A 16,806-nucleotide genomic window follows, 5' to 3' on the forward strand; every position below is an offset into this window, starting at 1 on the left:
GAAGTTATCCTTGTTCACAATTCGTTGCTATCATTTAGAACTAGAGTAACATACTATAGCACTTTGAAACACCAGTGAGTGCTTTCTCTTAAACTACATTACAAGCACCTAGTAAAAAAGAACTAAAAAAAAACACAAAAAACATAACATAAAGGGTGGGGATGGGAAAGGTAGGCCTATATGTGTTATGAAGTTATTTATATTACGTTTTTTTTTTTATGATTGAGAACAAAGGAGTAAATCAATCAATGAGAACATCAAACACCGTAGCCTACATTGTCTCAAGAGAGGGTGTTAGACTGTACACCCCCCCCCCCCTCCTTTTATGATAACCCCACAAAGAGTTAAGAGTAGTCATATGGCGTAAACTTGCACGTAGGCCTAATTATATACCTTATATGTTAGTTTAAATATGCCTCCAATTGCATCATTTCACGTGTACTGTTTTCTTTCCCTTAACGGACCCCCAGACACCCCTAAAATGGAGACGGTGCATCACATCCTCTTTAAAATCTTCGACCTGCACCCGAGAAGTTACACAAGCTAACAACTAAAGGATTACATTTCATCGTACCCTTGCAAACTGCTCACATGATTACATAAATAAGTAAGTACGTTATCAGCGGATAACGCAGACCGATTCCAACATTGGACAATACAATTCCCTCTGTCGCCCTCATTTATACCTGGTGAATGGGCATTTATCTGTGCTCATTGAGATCGTTCTATATATTATCTATATATTATCTGTATATTCTATATATGATAAAAGGCACAAGAATCAACTGCTGTAGCCTATAGCTATAATAATGCCAAATCAATATTTACAACATGAACAATAAACATATGTATATATGTGAAACTCTCAAGAAATAATTTAATCGTAATGGATTACTGTATCAGAGTAAATGTTACCGATGTTATGAAATCATTTCTAATTCCCGTATGATTAGAAGGGAAATGCGATGTGTTGGTTTTTTTTTTTTTTTTAAGTGAAGTCAAATATTTCTTGGTAGTGCAATTTTTAACTGAAATGAGAATAAATTGTAAGCAGTAAATTTCAAAGAATCATGAGACAAACTGTATGGAATTGACTGCAGAACTCACCAAGTTTATCTCTTTAATCTCTTTACAATTTTTATTTTGGAGGCGATTTTTGGGTCTCTCCTTTCAACACGTTCTCCACGCAAGCTGCATTTTTTCATTTATTGATACCATATTTCAGTCATACATGAAAAGACTATGCACCTATGACGTTAACTGATACTATAGTCCAGAGGTAGGCACGAAATGGATCTTGTGTGTGGGCCAAATTGAGGTTCTGTATATAGCCTATCCGCACGGTTGGGCCTATACTCCTTTGAAAAAGGAATATTACATTACATAGGACATTATAAGCCCCATAAGATCAGAAAGCTCTACAGACGGATTGTGAAACTGCTATGTCGACATAAATAATATCACACGTATAAGTATATAGGCATCTACACACAAACAAACAAAATATAAATTCAAAAGTATACGAGTTATGTTTTCCTTGCTATAAAGTATAAGGGTATGCGGGCCGAATTAACGTATGATTTGAAAAACAACAGAAAACGTGCCGGTACATTATTAATGCACAGTGGCGTAGGAAGGTACTTTTGAGTGGGGGGGCTGAAGACTGATGGCCGACCTGGGGGAGGGGTCTAAGGGGAGGGGGTGTCCCCCTCCCCTTTGGATTTTTTTGGGCATTTCCAGGTGGCCTCAGATGCAATTTGGTGCAATATAGCACACTTCAATTCCCACTCCATTTTTTAAAAATTTTTGCATTTTCACCTGGCCTTAGATGCAATTTGGTGCTCCAAATGAGATTTTTTTCTCATTTGGAAATGAAAAAGGGGTTTTCTGACTTGCCAAGCGGGGGGGCGGAATGATACTTCCGCCCCCCCCCCCATATTTTTCACTGGGGGGCTGGCGCCCCACCCCCCCCCCCCCAGCCCCCCGGTTCCTACGCCCTTGTTAATGCATCCCTCGGACCTTTATAAATTTACAGCCTGAAGAAATATTGAAAGCGATGGAATTAGGTGTGTAAGTAGGAATACTTTGAAATGAACCGAAGCAATCGGAGCCTACATGTATATTGTGAAGAGAATATTCTCTACCAAATCATACAACAGTTATAATAACTTTATGCATATACGGACCACCAAGTGCTCAAGGTAACTAAGATGCCATGAAGGTCATCCATTTGTGCGAATATATACATGATATTGTAGTTGATATTACGTTGCAAACTTACAGAAAACGCAGACTAAAGTGAGAACCTTTGTAACTAATGTGAATTTCTTTCATTCGGGGAAACTTTTTTTACCTTGTTTTGAGATCGCATGACGTCATATTTAGATAACGTCACAATGTGGCCGTGTTCGTTTCCAGGACCAGTTAATTAAGTACCGAGGTTGAGCCATGCTAAGATATTTTACGGCGCTATACAAGATCTTTCGGATGGACGTAACGTATGGGTTTCTTAACAACCTTAATTGAACTGAACGTCCTCAATAAAACATTACGACAGAATCCAACTCAATCTGTCAGAAATGCAAATTGTATAAGCTTTGATATTGCAGACGACATAATTATCTCTAACAGTAGGACTTTCGCTGCCACCTTTATTGTTTTCACTATTGCGGGAAAGGTCCAGCTACGAGTCTTCTCGTGAAACGATGTTTTCTGGTTTCTTACAAATTTAACATGGAACAATGCAAAAAACCTGACAGCCTACGTCTGTTCCTTTATTTATTTGTTTAACTTTTAGAACTATTAACAGATTAACAAAAGTGCAAAAGTTACCTGTAATGATGGTTCCGGTAGTGTAATATTGCGGTGCAATTTGCATCACGTAAGGGCTATTAGCATTAGGTTGGGGGGTTAAGCCGTTGACAGCCCCCAATGAACTGCATGAACCTGGTGTTGTAAAAACTTGCTGTGCATAAGTCGATGAGATTTCCAATAGAACTATCACGGTAAGGAATACCGCCAATACAGAAACCCTTGAAACTGGTGTAGCCATCGCGTGTCCTGTCTGAGAAACCACTCCCCAGGAAAACACTAAAGCACACCTTGTCCTTGATCACATTTGATGCTAAATGAGGAATGTACTGACATTGTACACGTATATGGCAATTTTTAAGTTTTGACCTTACACCTTTATACATGAGTGATTAAGACACTTTGTGATTACTGAGCTGTAACGGGAAGTATATTTGGTTTTATTTCAATTAGCGGAGTTCATATTTCACTTATTGGACTGTTCAGTTATATATTACATAGGCGTAGGAGGCGGGAGGCTAGGGGGGGGGGGGCTGCAGCCCCCCAACCAAACTCTTTTGTGAAAATTCGGGCAATATGCTGAGAATTTTTCGGGCACCCACTGAAAGAAGAAAAATTTGCAATGTGTTTTTCAATGGTTAAACTTATAGTATTATTATCATTATTATTGTAACGAGTTCCCCAATAATGTTACCAATATGGAAGGGTTACACGGAAAATGATTGTGTGTTATTGGCACAGTGTGATGTAATAACCAATGAATGCCTATATGATATGCACATTAACATGTTGAACGCGCGCTGAGCGCGCGAAAAAGCCGTTACAGCCCCCCCCCCCCCCAAATCAATTAGGCTCTTACGCCTATGGTTTTATATGAGTCTTTCTGTTAAATATATTGTTTGAATACAATTCTCTATATATATAGTGTATATACTTAATAACCAGCTACACACTGTGTCTTTGTGTATTGTTTTGGGAAGAAGAAAAAGAAGACTTTTTCAATCTTAATTTCAGGTAGTGAGAATTCACTTGCTAAACGGTTTTGAGAAATTACTCTAGTACTAGAGTTGAGGCAGTTCCTTGCAGGAGTGAGTTGATTACCACTGCAGGCATTACACATTGAAACACGTACTTAATTAAGGCGCCCGCTGGATAGTACGAAATAGCAAATGTGATGTTTCCATATGCCCGTCACATGCGTCTCAATTCAGTGTTTGCACTACGTAGTCTTACAGTTGTCATTCTGTGCCACTTGTATTTATATAACGCTACTCTTAATGTCTTATATGTAACTTTAAAGGGTGTGAAGACTCGCGCAAAAAAGAAACGTCTAATGCCGGTAATTTGACCTAGTTTCGAATGAGGTGTAACAGAAGTGACACCACCATCGATCACAGAAAATACACACACAGCTTGCTACAGTCGGTAATTAGACACTAGTGTGCAGTCAGTACATACAGCTGCGGTCAATACCCACAGCACAGTACACAAACGATACAGCGATGGATATCTCAGGTCTAGATAAAAGATAACAAGGTATCACGTTTCATTACTGTCTGCATTTTGTAGCGACACGAACAAAACGTCGCTTGCAAGCAACAGAAAGTTAACTTTTTCAGTTGGCCGCACGCGGTTTGGGGCGAGTCTTCAATGCCTTTAATTAGCGTTATATGTTGTCCTTTTCATTCCACGGTACTGCTGAGTACTGGTTTTTTGTAACCCCAAGTACACCCACTCACAATTAGGCCTAAGCAAAGCATAGCAAACACTTTTTGGAATGAATATTCTTCCAACGTTCTTTACAAAAAAAAACACAACTTCTCAAAATAGTTTTTTTATTACCCCAATCTTTTGTACAGATAAATGAATTGGTTTGAAAACGAGTACATCATAACAATTAACCGAAAATGACAAAGTTAACAAGACTTCCATTACAAAGGTTTTCATGCTGAAAGTAGTCAATGATGCGTTTCCAAATTACCTGGGATTTTATTGATAGTCCTTTACCATTGTCTGCAAACTTTCTAGCATATATAGTGTTCAATGAACACGAAGTATATGTTAATTAAATGCAACTGATTTGTAACGTTACTGTCCCCTGTGTAGAGATAGCGAAGTTTGTACTATAGGCTATCATGGCCCGGGGTCTGCCCGATATTCATAAGGTCCGAAATTCATAATGGTCATTGTTTATAAGGTTCGTTATTCATAACGTGTATTTTTTCGATAAAAAGGTTCGCTATTCATAATGGAAATAAAGGTTCGTTAATTCGTAATAAAAAGGGATCATAATTCATAAGGTCCGGTATTCATAATGGAAACAAAGGTTCGATATTCATAATGGGCAAAAAGGTTCGTTATTCATAATGGGACAACGGGTTCGATATTCATAATAGAACAAAGGGTTCGTAATCCATAATAGACAAAAAGGTTCATTATTCATAATAGGAAGAAAGGTCCGATATTCATAATCGATCTAAGGGTTCGTAATCCATAATGTGAACAAAGGTTTGTTATTCATGATAGGAGAGAATTGCGTCATACAAGTGCAAAAGACATCCCCCATTTTCGCGGACGCCTATAGTGTTCAACCAGTAGCCCCAACAGACTTTTTATTCAGGGGGGGGGGGCACAGGGGGAGCACAACAGTCCTATGGGGGCACCACCAGATGGTGGCGGATGCATAGTTTTGCAGACAATATGAGCCACACACTATCAAGACCACTGCATGCTTCACCCTACACCCTGCAGCTAAACCTACATTTTCGACATATTCCTTTGGGCCAGTCCTTTCTCCTTCCTGTATTTCTCATATGTGTACGTTTCCTAAAGGGGGTCCTTTTCCTCATTGTGAATGATACCGAACCGTTTTGGCTAGGCCTATATGAATAACGGACCATTTGTTCCATTATGAATATCGAATCTTTTTGTCTATTATGGATTATGAACCCTTTGTTCTATTATGAATATCGAACCCTTTGTTCTATTATGAATATCGAACCCATTCGTCCTATTATGAATAACGAGCCTTTTTTTCACCATTATGAATATCGAATTTTACCTATTATGAACAACGAACTTTTTTATTTACCATTATGAATATCGAACCCTTTTACCAATTATGAACAACGAACCTTTTTTTTTCATTATGAATAACGAACTTTCTGAACAATGAACCTTTTTGCTCATAATGAATAGCGAACCTTATGAACAATGAACCTTATGGATAATGACCCTTATGAACAATGAATCTTATGGATATAGGACCTTATGAATATCGGGCTGTCACCGTAGGCCCTGTGGTAGTTGAATTGTTTCTAAGAATATCACTTATATTTGAATCATTCTTTTGATCACGAAATGTTATGATGTTATGTTGAGACAACTTATGAATTTTGAGGGAAGCTAACATCTCTGATATTGAAAATGATCACATGTAGTAGGCCTCATGTCACAGTAAGTATATCTATATATATGTATATATATATATATATATATATATATATATACTTACTGTATATATATATATATATATATATATATACTTACTGTATATATATATATATATACTTACTGTATATATATATATATATATATATATATACATGGGCGGCGATCATGGGGGGGGGGCGGGGGGGGACATGTCCATTTTCGAAAATTCCTTCACCAACATTCTTCATCATACTTCCCTCTCCTCGTGCAAATTTCACCGGTCTGTTAAGGGTTGAAGGTGGTTTTTCTATATTGGTTGTCCATAGATGAAAATTTGTGCAACATTATGGATATGTTTTGAAGTGAATTTATTATTCAAATTCTGAACAAATAATGGGCTTAAAACCTTGAAAAGTGGGGCTGACGGGTATTGTGGGGTGCTACGTAGAATTACCTACAACAGCAATGATCCACAGGAGATGCGATGAGGTCGAACATGATGTGTGACTGGTGACCATCTTGAAAAAGGCTATGAATGAAAAAACCACTGGGAAAAACTTGGTTCTCAGGCAAAAGTGTACATCTGGTTGGTCTTTTTCAAGCCCGAGAAGTGCCTTTTCCGGTGATATGGGGAGTTATCTAAACCAGAAAATTTCTGGTACGCTGCGCGCCAACCGATGGTGGCGCTCCGTTTTGATAGTAATTTGCCTGCTCCCAAGCAAATGTCTCCCCCCCCCCAATATTTGAAACAAATCCCCTGTATATATATATATATATATATATATATATATATATATATATATTTATTTATTTATCATTATATATCATTGTTGTCGCCGGCCTATTCTTAATTATTCAAGCATTGTAAATACCTGATTGGTTATTGCACAGGCTTTCTTTAGTACCGTATGGAAACAATTCAGGAGCCTGAGGCTATCACCAAATGATTGCAAAGTGTAAGCCTGATACCACCAGGGAATCTGTTTGATGCTTATTGTGTGGTCATTATTTCCACGCAACACAATATGCTGCTCAGAGTCACAGTGAAAATTGCACACCCTCATTTTTCGACCAGTTCAATCGTGTGGCTAACAAGAAGGGAGTAAACGCTATAAACGTCCTGGAAACTTTTGTATGTGATCCCTGTATGACACACCATGAAATCCGACACACTAATAATGTAAGTGACTGAGTCGATATATTAGACCAGGGTTGTCCAACCTTTTGCAGAGGAGGGTCACATGGAATGATTATGATGAAGAAAGGGGCCGCATGAACCCTACTCTCGATCTTTCGATTTTTTGCCCGAAGACCAAGGCAACAAAATGTGAGCACTGCGCGCGGAGCGCATTGATTTATTTTCCTTCCTGATAAAACAGATGAACAAAGTTCAGCCGCCACCCCCCCCCCCCCCCCATGCGCTGAGAGAGTGTCACACAAACTGACCTGTGTGCAGTTTGTTGGACCCAGAAGGTTCTAATGATTGATTATATAGCTTCAAATTGTTATCACTAAATCTGCTCACTAAAATTACGCACCGTAGAGCATCTATGGCCGGCCGGACGCAACCCTGCGGCGGGCCGGACTTTGGCCCGCGGGCCGTAGGTTGGACAACCCTGTATTAGACAATATCGTTCACGATCTCACGAGTGATCTCGAAATTAAGTACATGTTACGTGATAACTGTTCCTCCATCAGGGAGCTGATACTCTAGAGTAGCAGCTCCCTGCTCCAATGTTGAACAAGTTGTGTCCCAGGGGATTACAGATGTTAAGAATATTATTTCTCTAAACCCTGCTCAGCACCCTGCCAGCCCTGATAGTCCTTTGAACGATATCAAGAGAGTTAATAAGATGAAATCCGTACCGTCATTATTAAAAATGATATACTCATTGTAACAAACCTGACCTTCAAAAGCTGGAAAAAAGACAATTATTGATAATTATATTCAAGTTGACAAATTCCATGAAACAAAGTCTGGTGACACAGTGTGTAGTTATGCCCACAGATGAAGCACGTGACGCTCTGAAAGCCTAGATGGAAGATTTATTTTCATCAGTTCTCATTAAAAGAACCCACTGTAAAATTGCCAACCATCTCCATTGTTGGACTCCCGTCCAACATATGCACTAATATCCTAAAGGAAAATATCATAAAACTAATTCATGAGCTTGCTAAATTTTGTGAAAACTCTGATCAAAAAATCATTGACATCCTCCCTGTCAAGCCCCCAAGAAATGACCCCAAAAAACCTTCCAGGCATCTGTTAGAGTGAACAACAACATTAGAAAAATTTTATCCAGTGTAATTCCGATCGCATTTATGTGGGATTTCACTCCTGTAAAGTATATGACAGATTCTTTGTTAAGCGATGTAACTCATGCCAGAAGTTTGGACATTTTGCCCGTGAATGTTTGGAAGCTAAAGTGTTTGCGATATCAGTGCTGACAAGGGCGTAGGAACCGGGGGCTGGGGGCGCCAGCCCCCCCCCCCAGTGAAAAATATGGTGGGCGGAAGTATCATTCCGCCCCCCCCCCCGCTTCGCAAGTCAGAAAACCCCTTTTTCATTTCCAAATGAGAAAAAAATCTCATTTGGAGTACCAAATTGCATCTAAGGCCAGGTGAAAATGCAAAATTATTTACAAAATGGAGTGGGTGGGTTGAAGTGTGCTATATTGCACCAAATTGCATCTGAGGCCACCTGGAAATGCAAAAAAAAAAATCCATTTCCCCTTAGAACCCTCCCCCAGGCCGGCCATCAGTCTTCAGCCCCCCCCCCCCCACTCAAAAGTGCCTTCCTACGCCACTGTCAGTTCAGAAGCACACGCAACCAAAGATTTTCCCCACAAGTATGTTGAGTCACCAAACTTTACCTGTGTATAAATTGTAAGAAAGCCGACAATAATCGTCAGTTTACTCACGCTGCATTTTCGTTTTCCTGTCCTTGCTACATTAATGAGCAGAAAAAACTTCGTAAAAGCATACCATTTTGTATTTATTTTGTATTCTTCAAAAACAAAAATAGAGACAGTTTATCAGGTCACTTCACCTTTGAACATGGTCTGTTGGAATGTGAGGTCCATTGAACAACAAAACTGAAGATGTCATGATATTTTTAACAGACAATAACATTGATATTGGACTCATTAGTGAAAATTGGCTCACTGATTACATTATTCTAACTACAAGTGTCATCAAAGAAATTTGGCTATACTATTACCAATAGCTTCAGAACTAACCAAAGCGGGGGCAGTGTTGCTATTATTTATAAACCTACTTTTGACGTTAACCATTTCTCTTGGAAACTTTACTTATTTTAAGTACACTTACTGAAGTGTAATAATAATTCGAAACTGCTGATAATCTCGTTATTCCGGCTGCAGTCCTTCTTGGTTTCTTTTTTTTATCGCTTTAATTGAAAAGTTGATATTCTCTTATCGTTTTTCATTCTTAATATAAATATATTTTTGGTGGGGGGAGGGGGGGCTGGTTTGCCGACTAATATCTTTTTACAATATCAGTCATTCCACTACAATAGAAGTGAAGTCAACTAAAAAGTCAAATCGTTAGAAAAATATCCGATCTTTAAAAACGTGCTCTTGTTTGATGTATTTGGGGGGAACGCTACAGTTGTATCAACCCCCACCACTCCCCTTCCATCCTTTCCTCACCACCATCGTCTATCTATCTAACTCAAGCGGTGGTTATCCTGGGTACTCCACCGACATTTTATAATCACTCCCATCGCAACCCACTTTCCGTCTTTCCATGACCTCTTCTGATTAATAGATTTTGTTTTTTACAAAAGATGCATTTTCTTGCTACACCTTTTTGGTAAAATGCTGCAACTGTGTCCAACACCCCCCCCTCCACCCCTCCTCGCCCCTCCCTCCAAACGTCCCTAGTCCACCTAACCAGCCGTATACTCAAGAGGCGAATCCTTCTTACTCCACTATAGTGTTTACTGCTTCTATTGCTATATATAGTTACAGCCTTACAATCTTCAAAATGTTTTTTATTTTGTTTCTGTTTTTGACCAAACATTCATGGGACGGTATCCCCCCATAACTGACCTTCAAAGTTGATGAAACCTAGCCATGGCAACACCATACTAGGAGGATTAACTTGTTGTTGTTCCCTGTAATGACTCAAAACACATAGGTCTTCTTGTTGCTAGGGGTCCTCTTTTGTCAAATCTTCGGTCCATTGACATGGCGCCCCAGGAGTCAGGGCACTTCCTTAGATATCTATTGTAAATACTTGTTTCTTTATCGATTTCTGGTTTGTGCTGTAGTTGGATTCCAAGACAGTCCGGAGAAAGTTAATTCATTTATCTCCCGGCACCGTAACGGTACAAACGCGTTGACTCTTCGACTAACTTCCAACCTGTTAATTTCAACGGTTAATTTTCACACACGAATTTGGTGTAATCACAAACAGTAACGGAAAGCTTTTAAACTCATCGTTTTCACCTTTGATATCAGAACTAATACCTCTTCAATATTTGAATAAAATGGGCTGCGTGACCGGAAAAGGAGCAACACCTGTTGTTGAAGGTAAGTTTCATACTCGGGCATTTAGGGAAAAGTCTGTCACCATAGTAACGTACGGCGTGTATTTTCTCTCGTGGAATAGGTATCATATGATCTTATTACTAACAGTTATTCTATTAATATAATGTATTATTTAAATATATATATATATATATATATATTGTCATCTAGTACCGTTCTTCCCCAATAAATATGTTTTGCTTAGGACAAAATTCTTACATTTTTTAGCGAAGAAAACTTAAGCAAGTCACCAGTTTTGTTTACACAGGTTCTGTTTACACAAGTTATCGATCTACCCACACCAGTGAAGTAAAGTGGACTGTTTATTGTACTTACGTGTACGTTGGTGGTAACTTTAGAAGAATTACCCCCTATTTTTGTATTTTCTTTTGCAAAGCATAAGTTGTATTTTCTTTAAGTTGTATTTTCTTTATAACTAATGGTATAAGTGTCTTTATAAGTATAAGTTGTATTTTCTTTTGCAAAGTATAAGTAAAACTGCAATTAAAGTATCTTTAACGATTAAGGCAATTAACTCATTGTTAATCAAATTGCAAGTGTCATTCGACTATAGTGTTTGTTTCTTCTCAAGTCGGTTATAATATCATCGACATAACTTCGATGGTTTTATCATAAATGTCTATATCTTTACAATACTTTAATAATCACAAGCAAAATGTATTTCATAAATCAGATACTACATATAGGCCTATGCCTATTGAACGATAAGACGCACTGCACTCTATATTGGCCTAATAATTTCAAAATTGAAATTCAAAATAGAGCACATATTTCCTTGCATGCTAAAAAATGAAACCATGTACTTTTTAATTTAAATTACGACTAGCAACTACTAGCCTATACTATAAAAAAAACAATAAATAAAAGTTTTATTTCATATTCCTGTGCAGTTTATATGTCAGTTTCATCAAACATACAGTAGTAAGCCTATCTTCCATACCTAATGAATGACGGTAGTTTCCGCCTTAAAAAAAAAAAAAAAATAGGTACCTCCGCCCTGGTGTAATCTGGTTGGTATATACTCGGCGGTGGTACATGGTTGGGATATGGGGGGGGGGGACGGCAATGGGGGTGAGACGCCTGTATACGTCTGGGAATGTATGATAAACAAAACACCGAGCCTAATGCTCATCATGAATATAATCGAGATATTTAAATTTTGTTTTAATTAGATGTAAATAAATGTATTTCAATTAGAAATTGATTGATAACAAATTGGTTGACTTATTCTTCTCTCTTTTAGAGCCAGCACCTAAACAGGAGACAACAGAACCCCCCAGACAGGAGAGTAACGACGTAGAGGTCGCTGATGTAGCTGAAGGTAATTAGTGGCTATTGAATATTCATTAATAAAGTGATGACGTCAATTGGTATACATGCTTTAACATCTTTGACAATTATTCTCAATTATGGATCTTTTGTGGTACCGTAGTTAACCGATAGACTTACGGAGGATAACCCATATTATCGAGGATTTTTAAAAGTTTTTTAGTATCGATGTATTGGGGAGAGGTGGGGGGGTGGGGAGGGGTGGGGGAGGGGGAGTTGTGTGCAATATGGCTTATGCCTGCCTTGCTTCTAGAGATAAATCACAAATTATGGGCTAGCCAAATAGGGGATCATTCATATAAATGAGATGTTTGTGGTGGTCATCCGTAAAATTGAAGGGTTGCAAAGAAAGGGATATCTTATTCAGATTAAAGGCATTGAAGACTCGCCCAAGCAGCGTGCCGCCATCTTTAAAAAGTTAATTTCCGTTGCTTGCAAGTGAAGTTTTTCTCTTGTCGCTACAAAATGCAGACAGTAATGAAACGTGATACCTTGTTATCTTTAGCTGGACCTGAGATGTCCATCGCTGCTATATACACTGTGCTGTGGGTATTGACCTCAGCTGTATGTACTGACTGTACACTAGTGTCTAATTACCGAAGGTAGCAAGCTGTGTGTGTATTTTCTGGGATCGATGGTGGTCTCTAACACTTCTGTTACACCTCATTCGAAACTAGGTCAGATTACCGGCATTAGACGTTTCTTTTTGCATGAGTCTTCCCACCCTTTAAGACCAGGGATCGATGGTTTATTGTGATTTATTCTCAAGTTCTTCTATCTCATTGGGGGCAGCAGTCATCATTTATGTTGTTGAGGCGTTCGTTGCTGGTTACACCTACATTAAGGAAATTAAAACTTGAAGATGAATAGTTGGAATTGATCACTAATAACTTAAGGACTTTGATCAATATTGTTAATGTATGGATATACTGAGGGATTGATGGCTCTCTCATACAAATCGAGCCCAGTGATGGCTCGTATTAGTTGGTTCATGTAACCTAAGGGGTGGGGTAAGGGAGGGGTATTCATCACTACCTTAATAGATGTTTTATAAACTATGGTAGCTTTTAAAATCACCCGAACTACATGAGGTTTCTTCATCCTCTACCATAAATACCAAAGAATTTATTTGCAATGATGGCTCTTTTCTGGATACCTGATAAATAACAGGGACTTCAGTCGCACATCTATAGATTCATTCTAAAAAGATGTCCTTCACTGTGGGTGATTACAATACGATACCATCAATATTAAAGACTGTGTGTGAAGTTTAACCATACTGATTCAATGTTATGACGAGTGATTTGCAGTAGCAGCACATTATTGTTTGTGAAGTCATCCATGTTAGCGAGATCGCTTCAGTGACGGTGTCAAAACCAAGATGAAAACAGAACATGATTTAGAGACGAGAAAATAAAATAAATTTAAACTCCCCTTTCAACATTGAGAACAGATGACAACTACCTTTCATGATGATGTTCCTTTGTAGGGGGAGCGGTTAAATCACCTTGATGTTACTCGATTCATGCAAGGTGTTATCTTTAACAAACAAAAATTAATATAACTTTGGTATAGATTTGTATTTACTGATTGGACAAAGAAAGCAAAGAATCACTTAGGGAATTTAGAACTGTACGTGTTTCCTTTTCATTTTGTTTTTAGTCTATTATTCTTATTCTTTATGTTTCTTTTTCTCGGAAGAAATGCCACAAGAACAGGCGCAGCCAGCAAATATGGAGGCGGAGTCAGCAAAGGAGGAGGCGAAGCCGGAGCCGGAGCCAGAGCCTGCAAAAGTAGAAGAGTCGCCTGCGAACGAGGAGGAGCCTGCTGTTGAAGCTAACGAAGAATAATAGATGTATTATAATTAAGACTAAAAATTGTGGGCGTGGCGAGAAACTGCTCAAAAATTGGTGTCTATCGTAATATTCAAACAGATTATGAATATTCAGTGATGTTTAACAAGGTGTTAAATTAAGACATGGTCATGGTAAATGTGCTTATTTGGGTACATTAATCAGTTATCCAATGTTAACTTGAGTTTGTTCCATCTGCAGCCACGCGGTAGTACGGTACCGGTTTGAAGCTCGACCAGTTCCCCCTCGCTCTCTCCTTTCCCTCGCCCCCCCCCCCCCTCCATCCCCCACCCCGCCACACCTTGTCTGCATTTAGTCAACATCGTTCACTTTTTACTCGCTTTAATCAAAACGTTCTGTTATATATATCGGTTTCAGTTGATCAGTAAAATAATTCAAAAATACGGTATTTGCCGAATTAAAATTTATATTAACATTTGCGCATAGCACCCTCTATTTGCCATTTTAGGGCATTCATTTCGATCTAGTCTCTGGCATTTTCACTTGGTCTATCTTGTAAAGACATCTAGCAATATGTATGCTGAAATCACTTGATGGGGAAATAATGGGTATATCTGATACTAGATGGGAAGGTGGTTAAAAAATAAATCAAAATATATTGTACGAATGGTTATAGTGAGCGAGGAAATCAATATTTATTTACTGTTGGCAATGTGTCATCGGACATTCGCAAAATAGGTTCAAAATATAATTAATTTGATTAAGATAATAGATTAAATAACAGATTAAATAGATGAAATTTGACTAAGTCTATTGTAAATATATTTCGGTCTTGTAATTTTTTATATTTTTTTTTATCTCATTGTGTTTTATACGAACGACATGCAACGCACGAGCTTTGCTCATTATGTTTATTCATAACTAAGCAGTTTTCAACATTTGGACTAAACTCAAACGAATTCATATACGTTTGAATTTATTAGAATTTTCTCTCCTGCCTCTTTGTAGAGAAGTAAGGGTTACAAAATTGAAGTCCTATCACATATACCGAAGACGTTAACCTTTGACATTTGTTTCCAGGAAGGGTGGGAGGAGGGGTTTCTGATTCACGAGATCAGCTTAAGTTTCGGACGCATCTTGACAAGGCGCGATTGCTACTGACAACATTTTCTGGATTTATTGACTTTTTTTAAGTATATGTGATATTGTTTTTCTTTTAAATAAAAGTCGATATGCCATGTATATATTTGTATGTTTAAGTTTGATAACTAGACTATAAATAAATAAATTCTAGTTGTTAAAAAAAGAGTTTCTTTTGTTTGTCGTAGTGTTTTGATTTTGTTATGTGTTTGTAAAGACATTTCGCGGATTGGGTCTTACGCATGTAGTTCCAAGGCGACAGCCCATTAAGATGATAATTCTATGTTCTAAATTTCTCTAGAAGTTCCATGGTACTATTGCAAAATAAAATAATACCAATTTACGTATCTCATATCTCGATGGAAATTTCAAAGGGCGGCCACAAGGCCAATCATTTCCCAATATGTTTAACTCAAATGTCCCCCCCCCCTCATCCCACCACCCCACTCCCTTTCCAAGAAGAAACAGCAGGATACTTTTGTCACTGGTTGACCCTCTCGGGAACTTTGAGCTAAATGGAGCTGGACAAACATTACTTCTTAAACATATCCGTTAGCTTATCTCTCAAAGTTGACATAATTCCTGGTTGGTTCCTATCTTTCGGATAGCGTCTCATCGTTCTAGCCCCCCCCCCTTCCCCTCTTAACCCTCGGAATCGATTCTCAGAATGCTAACTTTGACCATGGACTATATATGTTTTTTTTAAAAAAAAGCAAACTTGGATCTCTGTCGTTCGTCAGGCCCCGAAAATTACATAAACTTTGCGACGTCTGTTAAGTTCCCTGTGACCCATCGAACCCTTTTTTGTCGTCACCCTGGTTTGGGGTCACGCGCGCCTCGTAGTTTGCGGACCGCCGTAATTAATTTCGATATGTCGACGCCCATTCAAAGACGTTACTGTATCGTCAAATATGAAGGACACACAATGTGAATGTCACCCAAGGTCATTTAGGTCAGCATTGGGAAGGGCGGCCGATGTCACCCCCCCCCCTTTCTCTCCACCCACACCCCTCACGACACCCAAATTAGACTTAAAGGAGCATTCAAATACTAGGTGCAATTAGATGATGTGTATATTGATTACCGTTAAAGTGATACAGAAACATTACCACCACTCATCACTGTATGGCAAATTAATTGGGGAAAAATTATGCCTTAAGTCGCTATTTAGAAATGACAATTGCGCATTCTCAGATTTTCAAATTAGTTTCAAGAAAAAAATAACAACCTTTTCTTACCTTTAAGGGTATATCCTACATTAAGGACATTCCCATGAACAAAAGAACACACTTCGCTATACGCATGTACTCGTCATTACAAAGAACATATCCTATGGATATTTCCTAGCTAAGGTCTCGATAATTGGGCGTAACCAATTGCATGAATATTCATAATACATAGATCCTTCGTGTGGAAGGAGTGGCTTCGCGAAAATATAGCTCTAAACGCAAAGGATATCTTCATAGATGCTATTTGTAGCTATTTTTTTATTCAGGATATACCTTTAATAGGAAGCAATGAAAGTCACCCTTCCAAAGAGTGATTACCCTGGCCACTCTCGAAAAGAGTGAATTTTCAATCTTAAAGAAATGACAGAGAATTGTAGTTGACCTCCACCAGAGTACACAAGGAAGCTGCGTTATACCGATACCGATATACAGTATGTCGGTGTAGCAATAAAGCAAAAGAGTAATTGCGCCCTCTAT

The 16,806-nt window shown here is 38.4% G+C and overlaps 1 protein-coding gene across 3 annotated transcripts in view; it reads right to left on the reverse strand.

The window, feature by feature from the left end:
• Positions 1-3,166, reverse strand: part of LOC139976746 (uncharacterized) — a 195,477-nt gene extending 192,311 nt beyond the window's left edge. For 2 of the 3 annotated variants that reach the window (XM_071985465.1, XM_071985464.1), the window contains exon 1: positions 2,833-3,166. In XM_071985465.1, the coding sequence (XP_071841566.1) occupies positions 2,833-3,052 (220 nt within the window). In that variant the 5' untranslated portion in view covers positions 3,053-3,166. The remainder of the gene's footprint in view (positions 1-2,832) is intronic. The other variant, XM_071985466.1, reaches the window with a different exon arrangement.
• Positions 3,167-16,806: the final 13,640 nt, after the last annotated feature.

This window comes from Apostichopus japonicus, chromosome 12, assembly GCF_037975245.1.
Source record: "Apostichopus japonicus isolate 1M-3 chromosome 12, ASM3797524v1, whole genome shotgun sequence".
In the NCBI taxonomy this organism is placed as follows: domain Eukaryota; kingdom Metazoa; phylum Echinodermata; class Holothuroidea; order Aspidochirotida; family Stichopodidae; genus Apostichopus; species Apostichopus japonicus.